The sequence below is a fragment of the Cebus imitator genome, unplaced genomic scaffold (assembly GCF_001604975.1).
Source record: "Cebus imitator isolate Cc_AM_T3 unplaced genomic scaffold, Cebus_imitator-1.0 Scaffold258, whole genome shotgun sequence".
NCBI lineage: Eukaryota > Metazoa > Chordata > Mammalia > Primates > Cebidae > Cebus > Cebus imitator.
Window position 1 is genome coordinate 2,012,277 of NW_016107573.1, and position 21,285 is coordinate 2,033,561.

Here is a 21,285-nt window from a genome sequence, read left to right on the forward strand (position 1 = left end):
TCAAGCAATTCTCCTGCCTTAGCCTCCCAAGTAGCTGGGATTACAGGCATGCACCACCACGTCCGGCTAATTTTGTATTTGTTTAGTAAAGATGGGGTTTCTCGCCAGGCGCAGTGGCTCATGCCTAGGAGCATGAGTAATTCCAGCACTTTGGGAGGCTGAGGCAGGTGGATCACAAGGTCAAGAGATCTAAACCATCCTGGCCAACATGGTGAAACCCCATCTCTATTAAAAAATAATAAAAATAAAATGTACAAACAAATAAATACCAAATAAAAAAAAAGAGATGGGAGTTTCTCCATGTTGGTCAGGCTAGTCTCAAACTCCCGACCTCAGGTGATCCACTCGCCTCAGTCTTCCAAAGTGCTGAGATTACAGGCATGAGCCACCGTGCCCAGCTGCCAACTCCTAATGAAATACTGTAATGGATCAAGTTAACAATCACTAATAATTACTAAGTGATGGGGTTGATGGGGAACTTCATCAAGGATCAGGCTGACACCAGCTGATTCTACCTGCTGATCTTAGCACCACCAAAATACAACAGGATATTATGTGCCTCCCCATGTGACCAAGTAGGAAAAACAGCACTACCTATGATTATTTTTATACCACCTCCCTCCATTCAAAAAACTAAACCTGTTTAGTTTTTAGTTTGAACAGTACTTTTAAAATGCAGGGGACAGAGGAACATGCTAAATGACCCAAGGAGTCAGTCAGTCAGATCCAAAATTAGAAAAATCTGCCTCCTAATGACCAGTTTTATTCAATAAATGGCCTAAAAAAGGTTGTAAATCGGAAAATGTTATCAAGTTTAAAAAGACATATCAACCAGATACAGTGTGTGAACTTTATTTTAATCCTGAGTCAAACAAATCAGACTATATTACAAAAATATAGTCGGGCATGGTGGCTTATGCCTGTAATCCAATCACTTTGGGAGTTCGAGGTGGGTGGATCACCTGAGGTCAGGAGTTCGAGACCAGCCTGATCAACATGGCAAAACCTTGTTACTATGAAAAATACAAAAATTAGCCGGGCATAGTGGCACACGCCTGTCGTCCCAGCTACTCAGGAGGCTGAGACAGGAGAATCGCTTGAACCTGGGAGGCGGAGGTTGCAGTGAGCTGAGATCGTGCCACTATACTCCAGCCTGGGTGACTGAGGGAGCCTGTGTCTCAAAAACTAATAGTAATATTAATAATGATGTTGATGAAAAAATCAATTCCCAACAGGGAGCCACTGTCTGTGTGGGGTTTGCATGTTCTCCCCAGGTCTATATGGGTTTTCTCCAGGTAATCTGATTTCTTCCCACATCCCAAGGACATGCATGTTAGGTTTACTGGCCATGTCTAAATGGTCCCAGTCTGAATGAGTGTGAATGTGTGTGCCCTGCCACGGAATGGCATCTTGTCCAGGGTTGGCTCCTACCTTGTGCCCTGGGCTGATGGGATAGGCTCTGGCCACTCACGAACCTCAACTGGAATAAGCAGGCAAATAATTACCTTGTTTTTTATTCATGTTTCTTTTTTTTTTTTTTTTTTTTTTTTTTTTTTTTTTTTTTTTTTTTTTTTTTTTTTTTTTTTTTTTTTTAAAAAAAGTCTCACTCTGTCACCCAGGCTGGAGTGCAATAGCACAATCTAGGCTCACTGAAACCTCCGCCTCCCAAGTTCAAGTGATTCTCCTGCCTCAGCCTCCCAATTAGCTGGGAGAGGAACGCCACCATGCCCAGCTAATTTTTGTATTTTTTTTTTTAGAAGACACAGGGTTTCACTATGTTGGCCAGGCTGGTCTGGAACTCCTGACCTCAGGTGATCCGCCAGCCTTAGTCTCCCAAAGTGCTGAGATTACAGGTGTGAGCAACGGTGCCCTGCCTCATGTTTCTTAAGTGTATATATAACATTTATTTCAATATTTAATATTAGAAGCGTTTTAGATCTTTATTTAGAATTTTGGTGATGTTTTTGTGGCAAGAAATATGCAATAAGAACTTAGTCCTTGTTTATATCAATTAGCCTATGGAAAAATTGTTTTTTTTTTTGTTTTTAAAGATGGGGTTTCACCATATTGGTCAGGCTGGTCTCAAACTCCTGACCTCAGGTGATCCGCCCACCTCAGCCTCCCAAAGTGCTGGGATTACAGGTGTGAGTCACCGCGCCCAGCTAAAATTGGTTTTATTATATATCGTTTTGTTTAAAGTTGAAGTTTCCAGGCCAGGCCAACATGGTAAACAGCCTGGCCAACATGGTGAAACCCTGTCTCTACTAAAAATACAATACTTAGCCAGGCATGGTGGCTCACACGTGTAGTCCCAGCTACTCAGGAAGCTGAGGTGAGAGGATCACTTGAACCTGGAAGGTGGAGGTTGCAGTGAGCCAAGGTCACATCACCGCACTCCAGCCTAGGTGACAGAGCAAGACTTGGTCTCAAAAACAAACAGGCTGGGCGTGGTGGCTCATACCTATAATCCCAGCACTTTGGGAGGCCGAGGCGGGTGGATCACCTGAAGTCAGGAGTTCAAGACCAGCCTGACCAACATGGTAAAACCCTGTCTCTATTAAAAAAAAGAAAAAAAATTACTATAAAATGCTTTTGTTTTTACCAATGTAAGGCCTTTTACATACATCATCTCCCACCCTTACAACAACCCTGTATGACTGGTTTCAGGCCCCTATGTTTATGCAAGAGGAAATCAAGGCTCACAGAGCTGAAGAGGCCTGCCCAGAGTCACACCGCTGGCAAATGGGGAGCCAAGATTCAAACAGAAGTTTCTCTAGTCCCAAAACCTGTTTGCCTGTGCAGTATAAGAATACAGACCTGGGTCTCCAGCCCCAAGATGCCTGCCCACCCAAAACAAACCCTGCCAGACTGTCCCTGAGAGCCTCAGGAGAAAGAAAACCTAAAAGATGGCAAGGAGCAAAGTCCCCTTGGGCTGGAAGGCTCTGGAGTAGCTGATCATCGTTGTTTTGTAGAACTGCCCACAGCCATCACTTCCACCTGAGGTTAGCCTTGTGAGATGGCAGGTACCACTGTCCCCCTCTGCCCGAGTCCAAGTCACATCGACTGGATAAAAACCCAGGTCTCGGCCAGGCATGGTGCCTCATGCCTGTAGTCCCAGAGCTTTGAAAGGCCAAGGCAGGCGGATCACCTGAGATCAGGAATTCGAGACCACCCTGACCATCATGGAGAAACCCCATCTCTACTAAAAATACAAAATGAGCTGGACGTGGTGGTGCATGCTATAATCCCAGCTACTCAGGAGGCTGAAGCAGGAGAATCACTTGAACCCAGGAGGTAGAGGTTGCAGTGAGCTGAGATTGTGCCATTGCACTCCAGCCTGGGCAACTAGGGTGAAACTCCGTCTCAAAAAAAAAAAAACAACCCCAGGTCTCCCAGCAGCCATCTGGTCTTCATTCCAAAATCCAGACAGGTTCTCCTATGAGCCTGTAGCCACAGATCCAAAAATAGATACTGGTGTGCATCTCATTTTATTCAGGAAAGGTCTGGAGTGGCTTGGGCCACACCCCCCTTCAGAACTGGCACTAAGTGGGAGGCAGGGCAGCATGTAGCTAAAGGCACACGTTTGGAAGGCTCAAATTCCAGGTCTGCCACTTTCTGGCTGTAGGCCTATTACCAAGTGCCTTGTAAAATAAGCTGGCGTAGGTTTCCTTGGCTATTATCCAATTCGATCCATCTTAATTTGGTCCCTTCACCAAATGAGAATATATGGCTGGAAGCCATCTGTAGGGGACCAGACACCATCATCAATAACAGAGCCAGGAGGGCTCGATTCTATGGGGCCAGCAGCCACACTGCAGGCCCCAGCTGATCTCAGATAAACATATCAATTTTCTCCTTAGAGAAGAGCTATGTTTTTTTTTGCCTGGGGAGAAGAAATGGCACCTGTACTTTGCAAACCAGTGGGAGAGAGAAACGGCAGTGGGCTGGAGCTGCTATCCCCACCATCCCAGGTTCTATGTGAGTCTGTGTTTATTATACACTGAGTATATACAATAGAATATGGTAAAACATGTGTAAGGTGCAAGAATAACAATACAAGACAGCCATGGGCTCACTAACCAGTTGAAGGAATAAATGCCCCATTCTCAGTGGTTCATGCCTGTAATCCTAGCACTTTAGGAGGCCGAGGCAGGAGGATCACCTGAGGTCAGGAGTTCCAGACCAGCCTGGCCAACATGGTGAAACCCCCGTCTCTACTAAAAATACAAAAATTAGCCATGTGTGAGGGCAGGCACCTGTAATCCCAGCTACTCGGGAGGCTGAAGCAGGAGAATCACTTGAACCTGGGGGCAGAGGTTGCACTGAGCCAAGATCATGTCATCACACTCCAGCCTGGGCAACAAGAGCAAAACTCTGTCTCAAAAAATAAAAAATCCTTTAATTTAATTAAATTATTTTTTGAGACACAGTCATGCTCTGTCGCCCAGGCTGGAGCGTAGTGGCGTGATCTGGGCTCACTGCAACCTCCGCCTCCTGGGTTCAAGCAATTCTCCTGCCTCGCTCTCCTGAGTAGCTGAGACTACAGGCACCTGCCACCATGCCCTGGTAATTATTATTATTATTATTATTTTGTATTTTTAGTAGAGACAGGGTTTCACTGTATTGGCCAGATGGTCTCAATCTCCTGACCTTGTGATCCGCCCACCTTGGCCTCCCAAAGTGCTGAGATAACAGGCCTGAGCCACTGCGCCTGACCTATTTATTTTATTTTGAGATGGAGTCTTGCTCTGTTGTCCAGGCTGGAGTGCAATGGCTCAATCTTGGTTCACTGCAGGCTCCATCTCCCACATTCAAGCAATTCTTGTGCCTCAGCCTCCTGAGCACCTGAGACTACAGGCATGTGCCATCACACCCAGCTAATTAAAATCCTCCATTTTAGTTACCACTTCCCCCTCTCCCACCCTCCACTATAACCTGTTGACTTTGAACCCAAAGATTCCCTATCTTCTTTCAAGCCACTGGCTCCCAACTTCTCTAAAGTCCACTATTAGATGTTCTCAGCTGCTGCCTCCACCCACTTCATCCATCACACCAGCTCTCACCCCCTCCATCCATCACACCAGCTCTCACCCCCTCTCCATATTCCAAGCACCTATTTTGTTTTTTGTTTTGAGATGGAGTCTCACTCTGTCACCCAGACTGGAGTGCGGTGGCATGATCTCGGCTCACTGCAACATGTGTCTCCCAGGTTCAAGCAATTCTCCTGCCTCAGCCTCCAGAGTAGCTGGGAATGCAGGTGCAAGCCCCCATTCCTAGCTAGTTTTTGTATTTTTGGTAAAGACAGGGTTCTACCCACATTGTCCAGGCTGGTCTTGAACTCCTGACCTCAAGTGATCCACCTGCCTCAGCCTCCCAAAATGCTGGGATTACAGGTGTGAGCCACTGCATCTGGCCCAAGCTCTTGTTGAAACCTCTCATCCATCAGTGATTCATCCTCATCTAGAATGGAAACATCCCAACACAGAACTCCAGGCTTTCGATACTGTTTTCTTTTTCTCCAAAGCATTTGTCACTTTTTTTTTTTTGAAATGGAATCTTGCTCTGTTTCCCAGGCTAGAATGCAGTGGTGCAATCTCGGCTCACTGCAACCTCCACCTCCCAGGTTCAAGTGATTCTCCTGCCTCAGCCTCCAGAGTAGCTAGGACTATAGGTTCACACCACTACACCTGGCTCATTTTTGTATTTTAAGTAGCAATGGGGTTTCACCATGTTGAACTGGCTGGTCTCCAACTCCTGACCTCAGGTGATCCACCCGCCTTGGCCTCCCAAAGTGCCGGTATTATAAGCGTGAGCCACTGCACCCCGCCCTAAAGCATTTTCACCTTCTAAATGATTTCTTTGGTTTATTTGTCTTCTGTTATTAAAATGTAAGTTTCAGGACAGCAGGAATTTTTGTCAGATTTCTTTCACTGCTATATCATCAGGGCCTAGAAGACTTGACATGTGACAGGAACTCAATCAGTATTTGTTGAATAAAGTCTTTGTTCTAGTTCTCCTTGCAGTTGAGTGGTTACTGCTTTTTAAATTTCTATACTTTTGTTTCATCAGGGTCTCAGGAATAATGGGAGGAAAATAGGTGGATCACTTGCTGGTCAAATATCCTGAGCTCAAAGTCTCAAAGTCAGTGGTCTGAAATATGTGGGAAGATTATGGACCATTTAAGAATATTATGAAACCTACAGAATATATAAATAGGCATACATACTAAAGTTTTGCATATACGCTGCGGGAGGAGGCTGAGGTGGGCACATCACTTGACATCAGGAGTTTGAGAGTGGCCTGGCCAATATGGTGAAACCCTGTCTCTACTTAAAATACAAAAATTAGCTGGGCATGGTGGTGGGTGCCTGCAATCACACCTGTTCAGGAGGCTGAGGCAGGAGAATCGCTTGAACCCGGGAGGCGGAGGTTGCAGTGAGCCAAGATCGCTCCACTGCACTCCAGCCTGCTGACAGAGCAAGACTCCATCTCAAAAACAAACAAAATAAAATAAAATAAAATAATTAGGTTGCCGGGCACAGTGGCTCACACCTATAATCCCAGCACTTTGGGAGGCTGAGGTGGGTAGATTGCCTGAGGTCAAGAGTTCGAGATCAACCTGACCAACATGGAGAAACCCCATCTCTACTAAAAATACAAACTTAGCTGGGCATGGTGGCGTATGCCTGTAAAGTGGTGCAGTCTCGGCTCACTGCAACCCCTGCCTTCCATGTTTAAGTGATTCTCCTGACTCAGCCTCCCTGGTAGCTGGGATTACCGGCATGCACCACCATACCCAGCTAATTTTTGCATTTATGGTAGAGATTAGGTTTCACCACATTGGCCAGGCTGGTCTTGACCTCCTGACCTCAAGCGATCCTCCTGCCTCAGCCTCCCAAAATGCTGAGATTATAGGCATGAGCCACCTTGCCCAGCCTAGAACTCAAGACTTTGTATGAAAGAAAATAAGAATCCATTCATGGATTCCTTAGATAATGTGCTTTCAGAAAAAAAGACCCAAGAGACATGGAGTCTTTCTCTCTGGCTTCCTTACCCCAGGAACAGGTGTGACACCTTGGGTAAGTCAGTAACCCCGAGTATCAATTGCCTTCTCTGTAAAATGGGGCCTGCCTTAGAGCACCTTGAAGACTTCCTATCACCTCTATGATCCCCCAGGATATAGGGAGAATGAAATGAACATGGGTCAAGCCACTAACACCCTCTAATGCAAAAGCTTGTGGCTACTTTACCTCCATCTCATAGATTCAGATTTGTTGTGCAATGAGGTTGTCACAAAAAACCACCTGAGACAAATGGCTCTTGGGTAAAAATTTTTTCACTGCTGCTTCACTGGGATTCATTAAGCTGGTGCAGGGAGGGAAAGATGGTACAGATGGCTGAGGCCAGGGCCAGAACAGATTTGATGGGGTCCTGGGGTAGTAGCTGAGGCTTCCCAGGTCTCTTCGGACAACTGCAGCTGTCACAATTTTCAGAGGAGCAAGGAAGTAACCACAGTTTCTTCTTGTGAAAAGGTATGCTAAAGGGGTGTTTCATGGACACCCAGAAGAAAAGCCATTCTGTGGATGTAAAAGTCCCAGTGCAGTCCACAAGAGAAGGGTTATCAGGAACCCAGAACTATCCTCAGAAGCAGTCATCTTGTTTTTTTTGGGATGGAGTTTCACTCTGTCTCCCAGGCTGCAGTGCAGTAGCACAATCTTTGATTCAATGCAACCTCCGCCTTCCGGGTTCAAGCGATTCTCCTGCCTCAGCCTCCCAAGTAGCTGGGATTACAGGTGTGCACCACCACACCAGCTAATTTTTTTTTATTTTTAGTAGAGACAGGGTTTCACCATGTTGGCCAGGCTAGTTATGAACTCCTGACCTTAAGAGATAGGCCCACCTCAGCCTCCCAAAGTGCTGGGATTACATGTGTGAGAGCCACTGTGCCCACCCAGCCAAAAGCAGTCATTTTGATGATCCTTAAGGATGAAATGGGAGAGAGGGGTCTTAAGGAGAGGCATAAAAGTTGTAGGGTAGGGTTCGGAGGGTAAATCTGAGAGGTGTCTAGCTTGGGGGACACTTGATCTAGAGCCTATGCCTAAAGGGGATCTGGGAGGTGAGGAATTGGAGTATAGATCACAGCAGGGAGAAATGAAAATAGTTTGGAAAGACGTTAGGCTGGCTAATAGGGGAATTCTGGAAGACGGTCTGGGGAAAGTTTAGAAAAGTGGGGGAGGTGTAGGGTGGACAGGGGTTTAGGAGACTCTGAAAGGTGAGAGGGGAAAGATGGGGTGGGGTGGGGTAGAATGATGCCAGGTACTCCAGGTGAAAATACAACACTTTGGTCAAAATGAGGAAAAGTAGATATACTTCTAGGAACTGAGTTTTCACTTTTTGATAATTTGGTTACATCATGAAGTAGTCTTATAAACATATACCTTTAAATGGTTTTACTCATTTAAAAATAATTGTTAAGGCCAGGCATGGTGGCTCACACCTGTAATCCCAGCGCTTTGGGAGGCCGAGGCAGGCGGATCACCTGAGGTCGGGAGTTCAAGACTAGCCTGACCAACATGGAGAAACACCATCTCTACTAAAAATACAAAATTAGCCGGGCATATTGGTGCATACCTGTAATCTCAGCTACTCGGGAGGCTGCGCCAGGACAATCACTTGAATCCAGGAGGTGGAGGTTGCAGTGAGCCGAGATCTCGCCACTTTACTCGTAACATCCTGAGCAACAAGAGTGCAACTCTGTCTCAAAAAATAAATAAATAAAATTAAAAAAATAATTGTTCAGGATCAGTTGCAGGGCTCACGCCTGTAATCCCTGTGAACCCTGTCTCTACTAAAAATACAAAAATTAGCTGGGTGGTAGTACCGAGCACCTGTAGTCCCAGCTACTCAGGAGGCTGAGGCAGGAGAATCGCTGGAACCCAAGAGGCAGAGGTTGCAGTGCGCCAAGATTGTGCCACTGCACTCCACCCTGGGCGACAGAGCTAGATTCTGTCTCCAAAGAAAAAAAAAAATTGCTCATATTTTCTTTCTAAAATACAGGAACAAAATGTACAATATGGAAGCAACTGAATATATTTTGGTATGATGGTAGAGATGAGATTTCACCCAGTTGCCCAGGCTAGTCTCGAATCCCTTAGCTCAGGTAATCCAACCCCCTCAGCCTCCCAAAGTGAAGTGGTGTGATTATAGGCATGAGCCACCATGCCGGGTCTTATTTTTCTACAAGCGTACACTACTTTTATAATTAGGACAAAAAAGACAACTGTAGAAGGATAAAACATGTTGAAGGACTAGTTTTTCTAATTCATTTTCAGCCAATTTGGAACTGGAATGTTGTGAACACTTTCATATTTACAAACTAGTATGAACAATCCAACTTCCCAATCTCTCATTTACATATTTCTGACCTGTATGCATAGCCTGGGTGATGGAAAACGCTAGTTTAGAGATCAAGATGCTCAAACACAAAAGTCCCCAAAATCCTGGGTGTTGTTTAAAAAAAAAAAAAATCCCTAAAACATTTAAAGACACATAAAACTCTTCACCCACTAAGTGATGCACCAAATTTACCAATACTAGAAGGGGAGGAGGTTGGCAACGACTGAAAATATCCCCTTTCAAGTAATAAATAATGGTCATTTTGAACCAAGTTGCTTTCCACCTCAAGTCCTCCATGGATGGGAACCTGGAGGATGCCGTGAGAGCGGTTGTGGAATGGAAAGGAGCATGGGTAATTGGGGTTTGCGAGGATCGGGGCCAGGCAGAGGAACTGGGGGCTTTTCCAGGACCGTTGAGGAACATAGAGGCTGAGACGGGGCGTGTGGGACAGGTTCGAGCTTGGGAGGACCTGGGCCTCACCAGCCTCTAAGGAGAGTCAGGGCTGGGATCACACGAAGTCATGCCTGGGAAACTGAAGGGCTGGGACCGATTCTGAAAAAATGTGGACTGGAGATGGGGAGTCAAGATTCTTCAGAGAGTCCGGGGTGAGGAGCTAGACTGGGAAGGAGCTGTGCCCGGGGCTACGAGAAATCCAGACTCCCGTGAAAAAGGGCCGGAGTCAGGCTGAGGAAGCGCGAGTTTGAAAGAGTTCGGGCTCCCTCGCGGGACCGAAGTCTAACGAACGTCTGGGCACCCGGGCCACACCTGAAGAGCACAGGCGACTGCGCGATCCGCGACGCGGGAAGCAGATCTGCGGCTGAACCCCTACGCCGATTACTCAGCAGCGGCCCGATACTTGGCTGCTGCGGAGCCTATGGCGCTGGTGTTTCGAGCCCAAAGTGGCGCCGGTCTCGTATATCGTGGAGGATCCCAGGTCCCCTGTGACAGAGGGCCTAGTAGGCTGTGTCATAGCGGCTTCCCTCTTCGAGAAACAGTTGGAAATTGCAGGCCGGTTGACAGCCGTGCTCGTTTGGCGCCCGCGGACCCCAGTGAGTCCCTGGGCGGAGCCTGGAGCCGAGCTCGGCGCGCTGCGGGGAAGACGCATCAGGGGGCGGGGTCGGGAAGGAGGCGGGTGTGCTGGACATGCGCACAGAGTCCGGGCGGCTACGGAAGAGATAAAATAGTCCCTCGGCCGCCGCCCTGGTGCAACCCGGTGCGTTGCCGTGGAGACGGGCATGGCTGGATGGAGTGGGGTGCGTTGAGATGAACTGACCCTGCTGCGCCACGGGGACTGCAGTGGACCTGGCTTGCTGGCAAGGCGGGTAACCAGTTGAGCCAGGGTGGGGCTGCTCAGGAGCGTGGAGCCGAGGCCAGGATTTCGCTGAAGACCTGGCACAGGTGTTTCCTTTCTGCGACAAGACACCATTGCTATGGAAACTAAAGCGCTAGGCCAGCCGGGATTGAGGCTTCGGGATCCTGACTGGTCACCCTCCCGAAGACCCTTGCCCAAGGCTTCCCGGAGCGGCTACTTCCTGAACGAACCCGCGCATCCTCCCGAGGGAAAAAGGTAAGACCGCTGGAGTCTTAACACCGAGCAGCCGAAGAAGCCTATTCCAACGCCAGCTCCCCCAGGAAGCTTACCTGGCCCTCCCCTAGAAGTGGTGCCTCGCTCTCGTTAACTCGTTAACTCTTGGACTTTGTTCCACGTTTATAACCTAGTATTTCACCAACATCCCGCGGTGTTTGTCCACTTTTCCCCACACATAATGGACCATAAAGACTGGCTTCCTTGGCGTCTGACTCTGAACAAGTCCTTTCCCCCGCTGTATCTCACTTCCTCTTATGTAAAACGGAAATATTAACTCTAGACGCTGGTCTGATTAGGTTGCTTTGAAGATCGAACCAGATGAGGGAAGCCAAAGACTTCCTAGGCTGTAAAGCGGTGAAACTGAGTTGCTATTTTTTTTTCTCCGCCTCCCTCTCCCTCAAGCTAAATGTTCTTTAGATCTCTTGTATTTTCTTCAGGCGGTCTTTGCGATTCCCTAGCCTCCGACCTGGAAGAAATCAGAAATCTCTTTACACTTAACTTCCACAGAGCCCTGCATTTTAACTTCCCTATCAGAAGCAAGAAAAAATAGTTACCGTTTTTAGAGGGCTTACACTTTGCCAAGCCCTGATAACACTCTTTACCTGGATTATCTCATTTAATTTCACAACATCCTTTTTTAAGGTAGGCACTGTTACCCTGTTTTCAAGCTCTGTCTGCCTGTAATTGCCTGTTTACCGTTTCCCCCACTAGACTTTGAGCTCTATGAGAAAAGTAGCCATGCCTGTCTTGTATAGTTCAGTTACATTTCAGTATGTCCAACACCTAATACAGTGCCTGATATATCTTTCTTTCTTTCTTTCTTTTTAAGATGGAGTCTCTGTCACCCAGGCTGCGGTACTACAGTGGCTCAATCTGGGTTCACTACAACCTCCACCTCCCAGCTTCAAGCAATTCTGTCTCAGCCTCCTGAGTAGCTGGGACTACAGGCCCATGCCACCACACCTGGCTAATTTTTGTATTTTTAGTAGAGATGCAGTTTCACCATATTGGTCAGACTGGTCTTGAACTCCTGACCTCAGGTGATCTGCCCCCCCTCAGCCTCCCAAAGTGCTGAGATTACACGTGTGAACCACCAGGCCTGTAGATGTGTCTTAACTAGCATGAAAATGACAGATTCTCCTCCCATCACTACCCTTACCAGCAAGAGCATTGTTACTTCTGCAAACTTTTAGTTGCTCTGATGAACAGCACATTCCTCTATTTCTGTTACCCACTAGGCATTGGTTTGGGGGGAACTCAGTTCACTTCTCTCTGGAGTTTTTGATGCTGAGGATCCAGAACATTCCTTAGCATTTAGGCTTCTATCTGGGTTCAGGAGGCTTTTTCCTTGCCCTTCATATCACCTCTATAACAAGCCACCCGATCTGCCCTTCCTGGGGTGAGCCTGATGCATTTGAGTCTAGGGCACTGGCAGGTAGGATTTGCCTATACAACCTTCAGTCTTTCTCTTTAGTAGCCTCAGAACCACCCCCACTCCCACCCAGCGTCTTGCTGGAATTCTAGAGAAACATGGCCAAGAACTCATTCTTTCCAGAAAACCTCTCAAAGGCAGAGTCATAGCTGTTGGAGTCATTTTTTCATTCAGCAAATATTTATCAGGTACCTACTTGTGGGGACACAGAGCTTGGCACTAGTCAGTGACAGAGGGGGAGTGAAGATAGACACTGTCATATCCCTAAAGGGCTCACAGTCTCTTCGGGAGACAGACATTAATTAAATAATCAGATCAGGGCAAAACCACAGCTTGAGTAAGTGTTAGGAAGGAGAGAACATAGGGCTAAGAAAGCCTGGGGCAGAGAGTTGATCAAACATGAGGGAGGGTGTGATCTAAGATTTCCCTTAAAACAGTTACCTTTGCCGGGCGCAGTGGCTCAAGCCTGTAATCCCAGCACTTTGGGAGGCCAAGGTGGGTGGATCACGAGGTCAAGAGATCGAGACCACCCTGGTCAACACGGTGAAACCCCGTCTTTACTAAAAATACAAAAAATTAGCTGGGCATGGTGGCACGTGCCTGTAATCCCAGCTACTCAGGAGGCTGAGGCAGGAGAATTGCCTGAACCCAGGAGGCGGAGGTTGCGGTGAGCCGAGATCGCGCCATGGCACTCCAGCCTGGGTAACAAGAGCGAAACTCCGTCTCAAAAAAAAAAAAAACAGTTACCTTTGAGTTGATATCTTAAGGCTCCTCAGACCTCTGCAGTCCTCTGCTGAATGGGCCAGATCAGGATCAGATAGGTTCATAAGGAAAGGGGCTGAGACATCAGCAGAGGCAAAGGCCACTGACTGGAGAGGACAGGCCGTCCCTAAAGAACTGTTTGTGGCTCAGTCCACCTGAGGCCCTTCAGAGCATGCAGAAGCCTAATAAGGGGCTGGAGAGACAGGCAGGAGCCAGGTCAAAAATGGCCTTGACAGCCAAACTAAGTGGCTCCATCTTATCCTGACGATGGATAGCCACTGAAATATATTAAGCAGGGAAACAGAACTTCGGCTCCTCATTTCTCCTGCCTGGTGAAGACTGCCATTTGGCCCTGAAAGGTGTGATCTAAATCCAAATGCCCCTATTTCAGTAGGACGTATAAAGATGTCCTGGTTTTTGCAGCTTTGTTTAAGACTAGGGGCCGGGCACAGTGGCTCTCGCCTATAATCCCAGCACTTTGGGAGACAGAGGTGGGTGGGTCATCATTTGAGGTCAGGAGTTTGAGACCAGCTTGACCTACATAGTGAAACCTAGTCTCTACTAAAATACAAAAATTAGCCAGGCGTGGTGATGGACGCCTGTAATCCCAGCTACTCGGGAGACTGAAGCAGGAGAACCACTTGAACCCAGGAGGTGGACATTGCAGTAAGCTGAGATTGCACCTCTGCTCTCCAGCCTGGGTGACAGAGCAAGACTCCCTCTCAACAACAACAACAACAAAAGTCTGCCTCTCACTGGGGTGCATTCCACCGCTCTGCTGCAGGCAGCATGGTGCAGGTGTGGCAGGTCTTCTGGAGGCCCTGCTGCCTCTCTGTGCTTGCCCCTGGGGTTGTGGTGTGCATTATGCTGGCCTCCAGGAAGCTTTCAGCCACTCCCTTTCCCAGGCCCTCTTCAGAGACAAGATGCAGGAGCATGTCTAATAATTAATTTAGGACTTTGTATTTGACATCAGCTTCACATAGGCATATTCTGTCTCTTCAAAGAGATGGTTCTCAGAGGGGGAAAATGGGGCCCTCCCTACTCTTATACCACCCCCTCAGTGACTGCCAGCACAATGGGCTCTGGTTCCATGCCACTGGCCCAGGGCCTTATGATTTGGGCATAAAGTCAGAAGACTGAGGAGGAAGGTTGTGTAAGTGGTTCCCACTCAGAGGGCCAAGAAGAGGGCTTTGTGAGCTTAAATGGAGAGGCAGCCCAGGGCACAGCTGAGGGACACAAATCATCTGCCCAACTGGAACTGTGGGGCCCCTCAAGGGAGGCCTCACGTGCCAGACTTTGGGTCTTGCCCTTTGTCCTACAGGGCAGTGCACATTAGACCACCTGAGAAGCAGGCTGACAATGCAGATTCATGCTCTTCACCCCAAGAGTCTGACTCCATGGGTTTGAGAGGGACCTGGGTATCTGTACTTTTAATGAGTTTGCAGGGTAATTCTGCTGTCATGGTCAGAGGACTACCTTGGGGAATGCTGTAGGCCTGTCCACTTCCCAGGGATTCCTTGGAGTTGGCCCTCTGGGCACCTGCCCTCTAAACATCCTCTCCCTCCCTGCAGTTTTCCGTGGACACAGCCTAGCAGAAAGACGCAGCCTTTATGCCTTGCCGATTGCTGACCTACCGCCTTGATGACAGCACCCTTGTGTGCCTTCCCGGTTCAGTTCCCAAAGCCCTCAGTCAGCGGCCTCTCACAGATAACCAAAAGCCTGTATATCAGCAATGGCGCAGCCGCCAATAACAAGCTCATGCTGTCTAGCAATCAGATCACCATGGTCATCAATGTCTCAGTGGAGGTAGTGAACACCTTATACGAGGATATCCAGTACATGCAGGTACCTGTGGCTGACGCCCCTAACTCACCTCTCTGCGACTTCTTTGACCCTATTGCTGACCACATCCACAGTGTGGAGATGAAGCAGGGCCGTACTCTGCTGCACTGTGCGGCCGGTGTGAGCCGCTCAGCCACCCTGTGCCTCGCCTACCTCATGAAGTACCATGCCATGTCCCTGCTGGACGCCCACACATGGACCAAGTCATGCCGGCCCATCATCCGACCCAACAGTGGCTTTTGGGAGCAGCTCATCCACTATGAGTTTCAGTTGTTTGGCAAGAACACTGTGCACATGATCAGTTCCCCAATGGGAATGATTCCTGACATCTATGAGAAGGAAGTCCGTTTGATGATCCCACTGTGAGCCATCCCGCCAGCCGCAGCATTGGGGTCAGAGGTACAGATCTGCTGCTGATCCTATACCAAGATCCAAACTTGAACGTTCTACTTTTGTTGATATAGAAAAAAACAGATGATGCCTTTTATGAGCACAAGAAAATAGTTGCAGTAGCTTTTAACTTTATAATCCATTTTTTAAAAGATTAAACTCACCAATTTTGAGATGGTGAAAATAAATTTTCTGCCCTGTGAGTGTCAGGCCTCCACTGGCCAGTACATAGATTGAGGCAGATGGTGCCTAGAACAGAGGCCAGCACCCAGTGCACATGGCAGGCCTGGAATCCTGCAGCCCTCCCCAAAACTGAGTGACCCAGGAATGAATTCTGCTACAATTCCACCTCATTCTTTCACACCCAGAGCCAGAGCCTTAAGCATCATGGGTCCTCTTGCGCTTCTCACAGTAAGGGCCAATCTACTCGATAAATTGCCTTCAAGCAGTAATCCAGGCATCCTGGGGGGTCCCAGGCCACTTCTGCTTCCACCTTCACTACAAGTGGCCCAATTGCGGTTTTCTAGATTGGACTTATACTAAAGTAGTTTTCAAAGAAAGCATTCCACCGTACAAATTTTTTTTTCTTTTTTTGAGACGGTCTTGCTAGAGTGCAGAAGCATGATCATGGCTCGTTGCAGCCACAACCTCTCAGGCTCAAGCGATTCTCTCACCTTAGCCTTCTGAGCGGCTGGGACTACAGATGTGCACCATGCCCACCTCAATATTTTTTTTTTAAGAGATGAGGTTTTACTATATTGCCCAGCCTGGTGTCAAACTCCTGGCCTCAATCCTCCCACCTCAGCCTCCCAAAAGTGTTGGGATTATAGGCGTGAGCCCCTGCACCCGAGTACCACTTTATAAAAATTTTTTTTTTAAAGTTTTTTGTGAGTGCTATTGTACATGGCTAGGTTTCAAAGAGCCCTTGGCCATCCCTCACCAACCTTTGATGAAAGGTGGTGTTAGTCCCCTTCTCCACATCACATTAGAAAAACAGGCCTGACATCAGGCCTCGGGGTTTCTCTCACAGGCCTTGGCTTGGAAGGCTGGAGCTTCAGACCAAGGCGCAGCCCTGAAACCTCCTCTTCATGTGACCTGGAGCCCTGGGAGCAACACTGTCCTCATCTGTCCAATGACAGCCCTTTTCTCACAGAGTTGTGAAGATTCAACAATTTCTTGGCATAGTGCCTGGCACGTGGTATGTGCTTAGCTCAAACGGCCGCTCTCATCATGAATGAGACTGTTTCACCCTGCTGGCCCCTGGTTGGCACTCTCATCCTCAAATGCCATTTCTTCTATCCGCGCACAGCCCTTTATTGTTTATAAAGTACTCTTCCAAAAAGTTACCCTGTGTGTTAAAAAAAAGGTTTAAGTCCTTTCAGACCCTACCTCAGAGAAGGCCTAGACTTAGAGCCTTTTGGGAGCGTCCATCTTGTTTAATCCACGTGCAACCAAAGGGTCCTGAAGCAAGAAGCACGATCCCAGCTTCCCCCAATCACTTCTAAACAGTGATTCCAGCCTTGTTTAGAATCACTATGAAAACCTGCACCCCAGCTGACTGCTGGGATCCATAAGGGGGCAGTGTCAAAGGGACTAACAAGTGGACTCCATCAGCAGGCACTGGAATTCAGGATCGCTCACACCCCCTCAGTGCTGAGGACCGAGCTCAAGACCAGCTCTTCTGATCCAGAGGTTTTCGGCAAACAGCATTTGAAACAAACAAAAGCATGGCTGCTCTGTTTGCCACCAAACTGTGGCTCCAGATTCCAGTGGAAGCCAAGTGCTTTTTCTTTTACAGCTGGGCGCCTGTAATCCCAGCTACTCAGGCAGGAGAATCGCTTGAACCTGGGAGGCGGAGGATATAGTAAGCCAAGATTGTGCCATTGTGCTCCAGCCCGGGCGACAAGAGTGAGACTCCATCTCAAAAAGTAAAGAAGAAATGCTTGGGACCAGAAATATTTTGGATTTTTTTCAGATTAATATTTGTTTTACCTGAAGCAAATATTATTTGAGCGTCCCAACTCCGAAATCCAAAATGCTTAAATGAGTATTTCCTTTTAGAGTCATTTCAGCTCTCAAAAAATTTTGGATTTTGAGCATTTCAGATTTTTGGATTTGAGATCCATGGGTGGATCTCATATATTTCACTTGAGGGGGCTGTTGTAGATTTTTTTTTTCCAATTGCTCATTGTTAGTGTATAGAAATACAATTGAGGCCGGGCGTGGTGGCTCATGCCTGTAATCCCAGCACTTTGGGAGGCCGAGGTGGCCAGATCACTTGACTTCAGGTATTTGAGCCCAGCCTGGCCAACAAGGAAAAAGCCTCATCTCTGCTAAAAACACAAAAGTTAGCAATGCATGGTGGTGGACACCTGATATCCAAGCTACTGAGATTAGAGGCTGAGACAGAATTGCTTGAACCCAGGAGAGCCAAGATCACAACACTGCGCTCCAGCCTGGGCAACAAAGCAAGACTCCATCTCAAAAAAAAAAAAAAAAAAAAAAAAAAAAAGGCCGGGCGCGGTGGCTCAAGCCTGTAATCCCAGCACTTTGGGAGGCCGAGGCGGGTGGATCACAAGGTCAAGAGATCGAGACCATCCTGGTCAACATGGTGAAACCCCGTCTCTACTAAAACTACAAAAAATTAGCTGGGCATGGTGGCGTGTGCCTGTAATCCCAGCTACTCAGGAGGCTGAGGCAGGAGAATTGCCTGAACCCAGGAGACGGAGGTTGCGGTGAGCCGAGATCGCGCCATTGCACTCCAGCCTGGGTAACAAGAGCGAAACTCCATCTCAAAAAAAAAAAAAAAGGGTTCTACGCCTTCTGTCCCCCATGGTTTCTACTCAGAAATCCACAGGCATTAACTGTTGTTTCCCAATAGGTAATGCCTCATTTTTTTCCCCAGCTGCTTTTAAAGATTTTCTCCTTGTCTTTGGTTCCCATCAGTTTGATTATGATGTATATGTGCATGGATTTCTTTGGGTTATCCTTATCAGAGTTCACAGAGCCTCTTGATTGTCTCGAAAATCTGGGAAGTTCTCAGCTATGATTTCTTCAAATATTGTTTTCTGCACCATACTGTCCTGTATTTCTGTGTCTTCGATAACATGAACATTAGACCTTTTGATATTATCTGTGAATTTCTGAGTCTTCATTTAAAAAAAAAAAAATCTCTAGCTGGATGTGGTGGCACATACCTATAGTCCCAGCTATTTGTTGGGGCTGAGGTGAGAGTATCACTTGAGCCCAGGAGGTCAAGACTGCAGTGAGCCGAGATCACACCACTGCACTTCAGCCTGGGTGACAAAGTGAGACCCTGTCTCAAAAAACCCACAAAAATTTTCTTTTTCTCTCTGCTGCTCATGTTGGGTAATGTATTAGTTTAGACTTGGTGCTGTAACAAATTACCACAAATTCTGTGCTTAAAATTGCAGAAGATCTGGGAAAAAAAAAAAATTACCACAAACTTAGTGGCTCAAAACTACATCCATATATTTTTTCACAATTTCTGTAGGTCAGGAGTCTGATTGGACTTGACTAGGTCCTTTGCTTAGAGTCTCACAAGGTCAAAATCACATTTCATAAGGCCAAAACCAAATGTGTTTTTCCCTGGAGGCTCTGAGGAAGAATCTGCTTCATGTTCATTTTGGTTCTTGGCTGAATTTAGTTCATTGCAGTTGCAGGGTAGAGGACCCTGTTTTCTTAGCTGTCAGCTGGGGGCCGGCCTTTGCTTCATAGAAGCTGCCCACATTCTGGTGCTTTCTATGTGTCCCCCTCCAGAAATAGCAGGTTGAATTCTTCTTACACTTTAAATATCTCTTAACTTTTCCTTCTGCTACATCTAAGTTCAGCCAGAGAGAATCACTCTGCTTTAAAAAGACTCATGTGATTAGAATAAGCCCACCTAATAGTCCAGAATAATCCCAATTTTAAAATCAGTTACATCTGCAGTCTCCTTTGTCATATAAAGTAACATTCACATTTTCCAGGGAATAGATCAGAAACATCATTTCCAAATCTTGATTCTTATATTTTCTTAGTTCTAAAATTATTATTTAGCCTGTAATCACAGCACTTTGAGAGGCTGAGGTGGGTGGATCACCTGAGGTCAGGAGTTCAAGACCAGCCTGGCCAACATGGAGAAACCCTGTCTCTATTCTACTAACATACAGAAGTTAGCTGGGCGTGGTGGCATGTGCTTATTAGTCCCAGCTACTCCAGAGGCTGAGGCAGAAGAATTGCTTGAACCCAGGAGGTAAAGGTTGTGCCACTGTACTCCAGCCTGGGTGACAAGAGCAAAACTCCATCTCAAACATTAAAAAAAATTCTTATTTAAAAAATAATAATAAATAAAATTTCTGTTTGATTGTTTTCTTTGTCCTCTATTTCTCTGTTAAGACTTTCCGTCTTCCATTTTTAAAGTCTTTTTCTGAGCCGGACATGGTGACTCACACCTGTAATCCCAGTACTTTGGGAGGCTGAGGCAGGCAGATCACCTGAGATCAGGTGTTTCAGACCAGCCTGGCCAACATGGTGAAACTGTGTCTCTACTTATAATACAAAAAATTAGCTGGACATGGTGGTGGGCACCTGTAATCACAGCTACCCGGGAGGCTGAGGCTGGAGAATCGCTTGAACCTGGGAGGTGGAGGTTGCAGTGAGTGAAGATCGTGCTATTGCACTCCAGCCTGAGCAACAAAAGTGAAATTCCGTCTCAAAAATAAAGGTATTGTCTGATAATTCCAACATCTGGGACATCTCAGGATACAGACTTTCCTGGTTCTTTGTGTATAATTTTGATTGTATCCCAGGCATTTTGAATAGGTCTTGTTTAAATCCCACAGAAAGTGTTGGGTTTTTGTTTTAGGAGGCAGTTGACCCTCTTAGGTTCAGTTCTGATCTGTGGGCTATTGTAGTTCGAATATCGGTTCAGTTTCAAGCCTTTGCCATGTAAATCAGAACACTCCTAAGCTTACGCCACCCAGTGACCAGTCTGAAACCTGAGTGTTCTGCCTAATAGTTCGGTTCTCAAAGTCATTGGAATACTGTTTAGGGTCAGATCCATGCATGTGAGCCTACGCCTACAAATTCATGTGCAACTTTATGGGATCTATTTCACAAGCTCTCTCCTGTCCAAATTCTGCCCCACACTCTCCAGCTTTCAAGACCCCTCATTTTCCTGGTCCTTTAGCTAGAAATTGGGACTCCCTGCTCTGTTAACGTAGCTTCCATGGTGGGGTGTACTCTTGGGCCAAGTGACAGGATGAAGAGAGAAAAAAAGGCAACAGAGATTCCCCTCTTATACTTTTCAGATTGCAGATGCTTTGGCCAGATAAAAGAATTCCACTCTACTGTAGAGTTTTAGGTGCTTTTCTGGCCGCCACTGCTACTGCTACTGAAAAAAAATAATAATTTTTCTAAAGACAGAGTCTCACTGTGTTGCTGAGGCTGGTCTCAAATCTCTAGCCTCAAGTGATCCTCCTGCCTCAGCCTCCCAAATCCTGGGATTACAGGCATGAGCAACCGCACCCAGCCTTGTTAATATTTCTCTTTTTAGAGTCCTCGGATGCATTCTGTCCAGGGCTTTTAGTTGCAGCCAGTGGGAGAGACACACTATGCTTACCTATCTTACTTAGAACTGGAACCCCAAGAGATTTTTTTTAATTAAAAAAAAGTTTTTTTGAGATGGTCTCACTCTGTTGCCCAGGCTAGATACTGTGGTGTGATCACCACTTACTGCAGCCTCAACCTCCCAGGCTCTAGTGATCCTCCCACCACAGCTTCTTGAGTAGATAGAGCTTAGAGGCACTCACCACCATGCTCCACTAATTATTACTTTTTTAATCTTTTAAAAATTTTTGTAGAGACAGGGTCT

General features: G+C 47.0%; 2 protein-coding genes across 3 annotated transcripts in view; one reads left to right on the top strand and one right to left on the bottom strand.

Annotated features, from left to right (window-relative positions):
- Positions 1-10,827: 10,827 nt before the first annotated feature.
- Positions 10,828-17,339, top strand: DUSP18 (dual specificity phosphatase 18). Of its 2 annotated transcripts, XM_017499582.2 has the most exons (3): positions 10,828-10,963; positions 14,750-15,419; positions 16,441-17,339. In XM_017499582.2, the coding sequence occupies exon 2, from the start codon at positions 14,820-14,822 to the stop codon at positions 15,384-15,386; it is 567 nt and encodes a 188-aa protein (XP_017355071.1). In that variant the 5' UTR covers positions 10,828-10,963; positions 14,750-14,819; the 3' UTR covers positions 15,387-15,419; positions 16,441-17,339. The 2 variants fall into 2 exon arrangements, with proteins under 2 accessions (XP_017355071.1, XP_017355072.1); XM_017499583.1 differs by lacking the exons at positions 10,828-10,963; positions 16,441-17,339 and having other exon boundaries at positions 14,751-14,984; positions 15,095-15,283.
- The window catches only part of SLC35E4 (solute carrier family 35 member E4), a 31,980-nt gene continuing 23,839 nt past the window's right edge, over positions 13,145-21,285 (bottom strand). Inside the window, exon 2 of the mRNA XM_017499577.2 lies at positions 13,145-13,230. Coding sequence (XP_017355066.1) covers positions 13,160-13,230 — 71 coding nt within the window. The 3' untranslated portion in view covers positions 13,145-13,159. The remainder of the gene's footprint in view (positions 13,231-21,285) is intronic.